The 10812-nt window shown below is 39.3% G+C and overlaps 1 protein-coding gene across 1 annotated transcript in view; it reads left to right on the top strand.

The window, feature by feature from the left end:
• Positions 1 to 817: 817 nt before the first annotated feature.
• Positions 818 to 10812, top strand: part of LOC137976330 (uncharacterized) — an 11462-nt gene continuing 1467 nt past the window's right edge. The window contains exon 1 of the mRNA XM_068823630.1: positions 818 to 1877. Within this exon, the coding sequence (XP_068679731.1) occupies positions 971 to 1877 (907 nt within the window). The 5' untranslated portion in view covers positions 818 to 970. The remainder of the gene's footprint in view (positions 1878 to 10812) is intronic.

The following is a 10812-nucleotide window of genomic DNA, read 5'->3' on the forward strand; positions in this document are numbered from 1 at the left end:
CCGCTTCAAACGCCAGTTTACCCATATTTTTTAATGTAAACTCGCATTTCAATTTAAATCCGACTTACTTTATTATTAAACAGCACTCTATTCTGTGTAGAAGTCTCTTGAATAAGGAAAAACAACGCTAGGAAGGCAAAACTATCTTCTGCTCCTTGCAAAATCTCTAGTTCATCGCCACACTTTTGACTCGCCATCTTCGTTTCATTTGCGATCCTTCGCAGTGTTTCCCGTTGTATTGAGACAGTATCGGTCATAAAGAAAGGCAATGCCCAACCCTTTCAGATGACTCATCATCTTTGCATTCATTGCCTGTCGTCCTTTTGGAAACAGACGATGAATATTAACGATGCCAGCACCAAATCCGCCATTTCTCATTTTCCGCGCTTCGAATGAATTTCAAGGGAATTTTCGGGATGCTGAGGCGCATGCGCAACATTAGTCTCCTTTGTTGCTAGCGACAAAGTAAACATGATTTGTAAAAGTTGAGTGGGTAACAGAACTGACGTCAATGCGTTTCCGATCATGTCCACTTTTGGACGCACCAATGCGCGGCAGCCGTTCAAGCCATCAAGCGCATAAAATCTGCTTTTCAAAGATTGGGATTGTTTAAAAGTGAGTTTACTCAAAAGTGATTCACTCTTGGTTTGCAACCTAATTCACGTTTGGTTGGTTGCTTGAATGTCTCTTATCTAAAGAATTAGAGTGTCCGAAGTATTACTAGTATACGGATTTTGAAACTTATCTTACTGCAAAAAATTCCTTTTTTGAACGCATCCATGCTTGGCTTAAACTTCCTGCTTTCTATAAAATAGCAGCATTTCCTGAAAAACTGGTTTCGTGGTGTAGTCGTGTAACATTTCAAGTCATCGTGCAAGGTTCAGACTAAAAGTTGAAGACGGTTTAGTCTGCGAAAACACTTACCTTCATTGTCATTTATTACGCTTTTGAGAAGTCAGTAGGCTCAAACATGGGTCAGATTATTGGCACATCAAACACCGCAGACGTGAACAAGGAGATGACCATGAAGACCGTTTCGCTCGTAAGCCAGAAAATGTTAAAATCTCTCCCAGTTGGCTCTTTAAGTTTTCTGGAGAGCGAAAAGCAAGCCAAACACTTTTTCGAGAAGTTTGCTGGAACAGGGGCCAAAGACTTAATCGAAAAAGGGAGGCAAAAACACGGTATGCCAGCACCTGCGAAAACGAAGGTCGTGTTGGGGTCCGAAGGCAAAATTCGTTCACTTCCTGCTGACTGTGGGATGTTTGCAGCAGTTTCAACAGCCTACAGTTATCACTATAACCTCCGAACTTCGCCGGACGACTGGTGGTTTTGTGTCATTAAACGGGTCGCTTGCGCGATCGACGCGAACGCCGAGAAAGAGTCTGTTCGCAAGATGTTTGTCGATCATGAAGGAAAGAAAGACATAACTGTTTTCATGGAAGAACGCGACATTCTCAAAGTCGACTACGAATATTTTTTTGACGAAATAACGAAAGGAATTAGAGAAAACGTCAAGGTTCCGGAGTTTGTGGATGGAACGACGGCAGATTTTAGCACTACGACACCAGTGCTGAAGATTGTGTCGCAAATCACACTGATGTACTCGGTGAAGCAGTATTTCAAATATGGAATGGCCGTGGGATGCGGGATTCCCGCTGTGGAGATGCTAGGAACCGAGGAGGATTGGGCAAAATTAACTTCCAAGTTAAAAGTTCTGAGGACACTCCTTGAACCAATAGAAAAGGACCTTTGCTTGGGTGAGGCATGGTGGAATGTGGTTCGGGAAGTGTTCCACAACTTGCTGAAAACTTACCAGGGGGAGCCCGATACAAAATGGTGGAGCCACATCGTAGATTACCAAACCGCATACTCCTCAGGTGAGTTTTAAATCGTTTCACAGGCATCCCTGACCAGAAGCCCATCAAATATTTGATGGGCTCCCGCCCTCACATACCATGTGAGTGGGAACGAACCGATTTTTAAAAAAAACATGAAGTGCCAAGGAAAAGAGGGGATAGCTTAATAAGTAATAAGAAAGCTGATTTTTATTTGTCTTCTCTTTTATAGCCTAGATTCGCTGATTAATCTACGTTAAATAACCTAACTAAAAACTGCTGATAAAGAAGATGAGGGAACACCCTATGTAGTTATGTGCACTTTTGCCGTTTTGAAAAGGAAATTCTGGAGAAAAATGCACTCACATCGATCAATACTGAATTTACGTTCTAATCCTCTACGCTCAGACGAACGCAAATTATTTTCCTCTTTAAAAACATATAAATAACTAAATACAACAACTTGATGGTTGGATGCTCAGGCAGTCCAACTACTGACCTTTATTCAAGATTCACACCAACAATCATAATAACACAAACAAACTGAATCGAACTAAATAAATGCTAATTTACAAGCCAAGCGGACTAGTTACTTGTAAACCCTTAGACGCAACTTCGAGAATATACATATCTTTCGCAGTATCGGACTTCCACCGTCCGTAAAGCTTGAGTACCATTTCTGAAAGATTAGGATTTAATGGCAGAGGTGGCTCCACCAGACCTTAAACTATGAAGACCGTACAATTCATGATCCACCCCTATTTCCTTTAGGCACTCTTTAACGATTTCCCTACATGTGGTATATGATAATTTAACTCCATATAACGTGTAAGAATTGGAGGTCTTAAATAATCTTAGTGGACGGAAAAGAGCAACTGAACTGGAAAGTTCAATATTACATATGGAAATATACCTTTCTAAAAGCGCAACCGGGCAATACTGGCTAGCTAACCTCTTAATATAAACATAATTAACTTCGCGATATATGTCATTTTTAGCCCTGAGAACAAACACTCTAATATGATCAGGAAAAAATTCAAGATGCACGGGCGCGATGTTACTAAGTTCATTATCAGGAAAAAGCCCCCGCAAAGCCTAACGAGCAGATACAAGGAACGCCTAGATCCCTAAGATTAGTAGAAGGACCAGAAAACTTATCAATAATACTCTTAATAATCTCAGCAGATATAGGCGCCCTTTTAACAATAACTGGCTTATCACGCCTAGCTGCCTCCACCAAATTATGACAAACGGAATTATCCAACGGATTGGCACCGTTACTTAGGCCGAACGAGTGAAACCATTTAAGAGCTGCTTGAGTCATAACTAAAGAGGCATATGAGCTAGAACTCTTACAAAACCTAAAAAGACTGCAAACGTAACGGGAAAAGGAGGCACCGGCCGCCGAACCCGGAAAAAACACAACATTCCATAAACTTCAAAATCTCTTTCTTGTATCTCTTCGTTGCGGTATTCTCTTTAGGCTTCAGTAATGTCGAAATAAGCTCTCCTAGGCCTGGCTTTACAATAACCGGTATGCACCTCGCACTGTGCACAGGATGAGACAAACATCTGTAACGAGAAAACAAACGAAATAACAGAAATTATTAAAAACTGGATCATTGGATAATGCAATTCGAGAGTTTTGATTGGCTAAGCCATCATGGGTTATGAGCCATTATACCATGATCTACAAACACGGCAAGCATGTGCGTGATTTTTTGGGCCTTTTTATTTTTATTGTTGTCTAGTTTCCTATATTTTGGGGACGTTTTTGATAAAACAATTATTCAACTCGCGCTTGTTGGATATGAGATGATTTAATATAGCCAACTCGGCGCTACGCGCTCATGGAATAATTATTAAATATGAACCGCTAAACCAGTCACATGATGCAAAAATACTTCTCTTCTAAATCCCATTGCTTATTACAAACTTGCTTGCCATTAATATCCAGGTGATCACCACACCCTGTGGCGCTTGCATCCGAATATACTACACAATTAGACTTGTATAAACACCAATGAAATAGCAGTTGAGCTTTCGCGCGAAAACATGATATCTTCACACGTTAAAATAACATGTTAGCTTCACACGTGAAAAGATCACTGTTGTTATGGTTACGTATAAAAATCGAGCCTTTCGATGCATTTTGTGAAATGATTTAGTATTTCATTGGTGTTTAGATAATAAACAGAATATTACATGGCCGCTTGGAGATACGAAATTTCTCTTCTCGTGTTGAAAAATATTTCACTCGTTCGCGAGAATCCGACACTACCCTACAATTCAGTCGCTTCAAATTAGCCTCCCAAAAATACAGTTCCTAACACAATATTAATCAAGACAAGAGGCTACAAGTAGCCTATACTCGGGCCTGCAAAAGTACAGTGAGTGGTGTATGGTTAATTTAGCGCTAAAGAAAAGAACAGAGAGAAGTTTGTCCTTCTTACATCGGCCTTACATTGCGATTCTCATGATGTTCGACTGTGTATGTAGTGAATACCCGGACCCAGATTATCTTCATTACAGGTGGTGACAATGACCACTGGACCATGGAAACGAGGTAAAAATAGTGTATTTATGCCAAAGTGGCTAAGTCTGACATTGTTTTTTACTGATCGATGGGTATTCTTGCTCAGTGTTTGAGAAAGGAAACGCTAATTGAACGGCTTAAGATGAAACGAAATGACTCGTCGAAACATCTTTTGCAGAAAAAAATGAAAGAGAAACGAAGGTGAGATGTGAAAACATCTTTCCAAGATGACCAAACTTTCGTGCAGTGGTGCACGTAAAGGTCACTTTGTCACGTGTGCGACACGTGAAGATGTGCACTATATCTCGACACTTGAAAATACTTCCAGAAGTGCAAAAGTTCCTTGAGGCCATGCCAAATGAATCCATAGCACGAGAATCAAATATTTAAAATATACCATTTGTTGTAATTTAAATACTCGGAGTAATATGCACCCAATTGTCAAAATAAATATGTTATTTGCCAGCTGGGAGGTCCGTATAGGGAAAAACTGTGACCGAGGCCTTGAAATTGCTGCTTTTTCAAGAACGATGTCACAGTTTTTTGCTATACAGACCGACCCTTTGCTGGTAAATAACTTTTTTTTTTCCTCTCCCCCATGTCCCCCCATCCTCTCTGAAATCACTTGTTTTAATTGTTGACTCGCACCGCGCTTGATAGTGAATGCAGTATTAAAGCGACTTACAAACTGAACGTTTCAAGAGAAATTCCATTTCCAAACCTCTTGTCTAATGAAAAATAACCTCTGTATGTAAACGGAGTCGGTGTAAAAAAAATGGAAATTTAAGGTCATCAAACAAGCTCACGCAATTAAGGCTAGGTTTCTGCCTGCCGTGAGCAGGCCGGATGAGAAAATTCCACCCGGAACCAATCAGATTGCAGGATTTGTTGAATTCCGCCTACTCACGCATTGAGAAAAAAATAAAAGAATTATAATTCTCTGTGACCAAATTTTGGAAAGTACCTATCAAAGACATACAGTAAGCAAAATCTATTGTGCAACTTCCAAGTACATTACCAGTATGACTTGGGCTGTATTGAATCTGAAAAGTTGTGTTGAACGCTATGACTTCTGCAGGTAATTCTGTTAACATGAAATATGTTTGTCTCAACAAGCTTGATAAGGCAGTGTATAGATCATTTCCTACATTTACAACTGATAATTACGGGGAAGTAATTAATTTCCTATCATAATTATAATTATATAATAGCACATAGTGACATAGTTGCACATTCACTACCAGCATTTGAGCCATACACTAAAACATCACCTTGACAGTTGTTTTACTAGGATCAATAGGATGTGAACCAGGATTTTTCTAGGTTATGTCCCTGCAAAGGTTGAACTTACCGGTACCAGCAATATGCCATGCGGTAGACTAGACTTTTAACAAGAAACTATTTCAAAAAACAAACAGTAGAGTTTCGTTTCCGGAATGGAATACTAAAGTGTCGGTCACTTGGCCTGTCATTCTTATTTCGCTTCGTGTATTGAAACTCTCAAGAAATAAAGATAGAAATGTGAACTCAAACTCTCTGAACGGTGTTCCTTGGTATCAACATGCATAATTAGCTTTTAAACGCACAACGCAAGGCGCAATAGAACAAGACAACAGACGTATTGGCGTATTTTGAGGGGAACACTGCCTTGCGGCTGGTTAGCCTATGCGACTTCCAGATTGCGTGACGTAGAACAACCTCACTTATCTCCCCAGCACTACGAGAGGAGTAGTAAACAGCACGTGCTGGATCGGACAAGAGTATTGGTTAGCGAGCGATGTACCAAGGCAAACGAGCCAACAAGCTTGGTGAAAGTCACCGTACAGGAGAGGACCCAATTTTAAAGGGGCTAGGTCACGCTGTTTTAGGTAATTTTGTTAAAATTGTTAGTTATGAGCTCTAAACGTCAAATTGGCAGAGCAAGAGTCTTTCATTTGCAAAATCACGACCACATAACAATTGAGAATGATTTTCCAGCTGTTTAAATGATATTTTGATATAAACTGATATAAATTTGAAAAAAGGTGGGCCGACGTTTTTCAAATTTACCCAACTGCAATCCACTTCAATCCTCCCCAGTTTTGTCCATCCTTGTCCCTTCTTAGCTTTCCTGTGTTTTGTTTGAGTTCTTCTATAGTTTTGAGCCGTTATTTTGTTATTTCAGTTAATTCTATGACCATTTGATCAATGCTGAAATTGCCTAAAATTGCGTGACCTAGCCCCTTTAATGAAGGCAAAGCGATATATCCAACCCATCCATAAATGGAGGGAGCGGAAAAACTTTAACAAATTGCAAACAGCTAGTTGGTTTACTATAGAAGACAAACTGCCAGGTGAACCTTGGACGGCTGACTGAGGCTTTTATAGCTAGACTCCGTCTATTAAAGTAGCCAGTTGCACAGGTTCTACTATGTAGCAGGTAGGCATTACACGTGCTCTTTAGCAATAATGAATGAGGCTTTAACAGATTTGGCCAATGCAGGTGTACGTTATAATCTGAGCTCTGGGAACAAAGTCTTTATGTCCTCGTTTTATTTACAACAAAACCGTTGATTTTATGACCTTGAACGGCTGACTACAGAGAACGCGAGTACGGTCACGTGTCATTAATCGTATTTTATTGATAGGGCAGTAAAATCTCATTTAAAGAGAAAAACATATACTCGTTTATGTGCACATTACATCGAAGAATAAAGTCAACAAATACCTATTTTACCTTCAAATACTTACCCCTGCATAACATTTCAAATTCCGTTTTCCGTGAATCGTCTCGTGATTACGTGTTACATTCGAACCATGGCAATTACTAGCTTTACAATCACTGGTTCCTCGTTAATCCAATTTATTACTAAGACTTGTTTGCATTATTAATTAACACGAAAAGGGATAACGTGGGAATTTTTAACAATATATCGCTTTCATCTAACCCAAAATCATTCAGATATTCAAAACGTCCTATGCATAATCCATTTCTTTCGCCTTTGTGTTTGTCAGCATTATGATTTGGAATATTTTAGGTTTACGTGTTCACAAGTTTGTTTTTGTATCTCGTAGCTGTTTAGATTTCCAATTACACAATGCTTCGATTGGTCACTCTAACTCGCTGTGTAAAAAAAACATTCTTTTACAAATCATACCGGGTATTCCTGATTTCTGCATAAATTTAAGTTTTATTTTGCATTTACCTGTCCATCCACGCTTTTTGGAAAAGTGGTACATACACTGTACCACGTGCTTAGATTTAAACGCATACCTGAGGTAGATATTTTTGTTGTGTTTACGAGGAAGTGATCTCCCTTGCTAGTAATACCATGAAATGTGGATGACCTCGGTACGTTGTTACCCAAATACGTTCCTGCAAGTTTCCTCCTTTTTCTGCTGTTATAAAATAGACGTCTCAGCCTTTTCTCTGTAATTCTGCTTGGTTCTCGGGCACGTCTATGTCGATGCTCACGCAAATCAAAACAAAAGTAAACAACTTTTTGCTTATCGAGACCTGTATTTCTCCTTCGGAATGAAGTCTTTATTATCATTGAGAATCAAATAACTGTACAGCCTTTCAAACTACATCAAAGTTATTTTCTAAAGAGCTGATCACGTTTTCCACTGATGACATCAAATCTTGTGAAACTAGAACAGAACTATACACACAAGATGGCAGTGAACACGGTCGCTAATATGGCTATTTGAACAAAGGATATAATTACATTACCATTACAAGAAACAAACTGTTTAACAATGAAGAAGAAAAAAACGTAATAGACAAAAAACTTATCTCCGTAGTCAATTGCACACTGAGCGGGAGCCTATTTGTTCGCGGTGAAAATGGTACAAGCGTGAGGCCATTTGTTCGCTGTGCAAATGTTTTTACTTTGTCTTCAGAAGATTCCAATATAGCGTCCATTTGTTTGTGCAGTTATTTTCTTTGTCGCTGTCATCTTTAGAGTAGTTCTCAATAAGGTACCCGCTGCTTATTAAAGAATTAGTGTTTTGACTTGTATCACTTTCAATAGTTGCGTCCATTTCAGTTACATTCGAGTATATTCTTGTTTCATTCAGTTCGCGGAACGACCCGTTTCGAAGCTGACGCTTGACATCTTTTAGTGTGGGTCTACCGCGAAAAGCGTATGCCATTCTTTCTATGTGCTTTGAGCCCCCCAAGAAGAAATCGATTAAGCCAACGCAATGCCGATCTTCAGTAATCCAAACAACGCATCACAGAGCTCTTCGTGATCTTGGATTACGTGGTTTGCTTTAAATAACTTAAGTAAACAGCTCCACGTGGCTTCTATTGTGCATTACCCAATCAAAACACCGCCACGTGCTTTCTATTGTGCATTGCCCAATCAAACACGGCCACGTTTTTCTATTGTGCATTTTGCTGCACAGGAAAAAAAAAAAACTGAAATCTAACGTCTTTTATAACTCGAGCCCCTACGGGGCCCGAGTAATAAAACTTGGAGTCCCAATCATGGGCCGAGGCAACTGAAATTGAGCAATACCTCGTCATGAGTCTGGAAATATTACCAAAACCTGGCCCACCAGAAATAATCTTACCCACAGGTGAGACCAACTCCCGTGCCGATACCAAACGATCACTCAAGAGAATCTTATCAACAGATTTAGAGATACTATTTACCCGTCGCTCAGAAATCGTAATAGTTCCATTAACGGTATTTCATGTAATCCCCAACCATTCGAGAACTTGACTCGGACAGCATTGAGACTTCTCATCATTGGTGAAAACCCCTACTTCCTTAAATCAGACCAAATATTAGTAGCTAGGACTGCACAGGTGTCACGGTCGGAATCTATCAACCAGCCATCATCAAGAAATGAAGCAATATTAACACCGTTGAACCTCGAATACTTCTCAAGCGGCGTAAGACATTTTGTAAAAATGTAAGGTGCAAAATATCGGATGGAAGATTCCCCTGGAAACTCCCATGAAAACCCACAAAACCTCAGATGATCTGGATGAATTTCAATATGCTGGCTACCCGCTTTTAAGATCAAAAGTTATCATAAAAGAACCCTTTTGGAAATAGGATAAGGAAATCTTCTAATTTTCGTACTTGACTCTATGCTTAATGAGAAAATTGTTAATGTAACAGAGATCAAGAATAAACCTCTTTTTACCGTTGGGCTGTATGGACACATTAAAAGGAGCAGCTATTACAGAACTCAAGTTTGCTGATAGAATATTAACTGGCAAAAGAAAGTATGACCACATCTCACAATCCCTTAAGGAACTTGGTAGGCTGCCCATAAATGAAATGCTTCAGCTCAGAGACGTTACTATAGTATGCAAATGTCTTCATGGCCTCGCTCCAAATTACCTCGAAACCAAGTTGGTCAAGCGCTCCACCAATGATCCATCGCTACAACACCAGGCAAAAGAATAATATCGTCATTACCTTTAAAAGAACATCAACAGCTCAGAGGTCCTTCTTTGATCATTCCATATCCTTATGGAACAACTAAAGTGATAACACCAAAAACAGTTCAAACGTTACTAGTTTCAAACGTTCCGTCCGACGTGAATTTTGGGCCTGTTTATAAATTAATTGCAGTTTTATATTTTAATAATTTACCCATATTTTCCCTTGCATTGCAGCTTTATCAGTATTTATAATACTTATATTTTTGTAAATTGGTATTGAAAATCCCTTTTGGGAGATACTAATAAACGTATTGTATTGTATTGTATTGTACAACATCAGGTGGCCTATTTAGTTCCATAACCCTACCTGAATGTAAAAGCTGCAAACTCAGAATGATCCAAAGCTGATCTATTATTGCGGGATGTAACCCAGGGGGAGTTTGCCGAAAAGGCAAACGGTAACCCTCGCATATAACAGATATGTCCAGAAATGCACTCAATCGCAAGAAAAGCAAGCATCACAAAACGCTTGTTAAGTATTAACGAAAATAACAAATATAGCAAAAATATCAAGTGAAGCAAACGACAGCAGACAGAATAACAATTCTTCAAGGCAGAGAAGGGAAGGGGGCTCCACAAATATAACAAAAATAACGAAAATAACAAATTTAGCTAAAATTACGAATCAAGCAAGCAATACCAGCAAGAATAACACTTCTTCAAGGCAGACAAGGAAAGGAGGCCCCAGAAATATAACGAAAATAACAAATTTAGCGAAAATATCAAATCAAGCAAGCAAGAGACACAAAAATAGCAATTGTTTAAGGCAGACAAGGGAAGGGGCGCCACAAATATAACGAAAATAACAAACGAAGCAAGCGACAGCAGTAAGATAACAGTTATTCAAGGAAGACAAGGGAAGGGCGCCCCACAAATATAATGAAAATAACAAATATAGTGAAAATATCAAATCAAGCAAGCGAGAGACACAATTTCGTAACATTGGTTATTAGCTATAGCAAGCAACGGGATTGGTGGCTGACACAGTTGTCCTTTAC

Source organism: Montipora foliosa, chromosome 11 (genome assembly GCF_036669935.1).
Source record: "Montipora foliosa isolate CH-2021 chromosome 11, ASM3666993v2, whole genome shotgun sequence".
Taxonomy (NCBI): Eukaryota; Metazoa; Cnidaria; class Anthozoa; order Scleractinia; family Acroporidae; genus Montipora; species Montipora foliosa.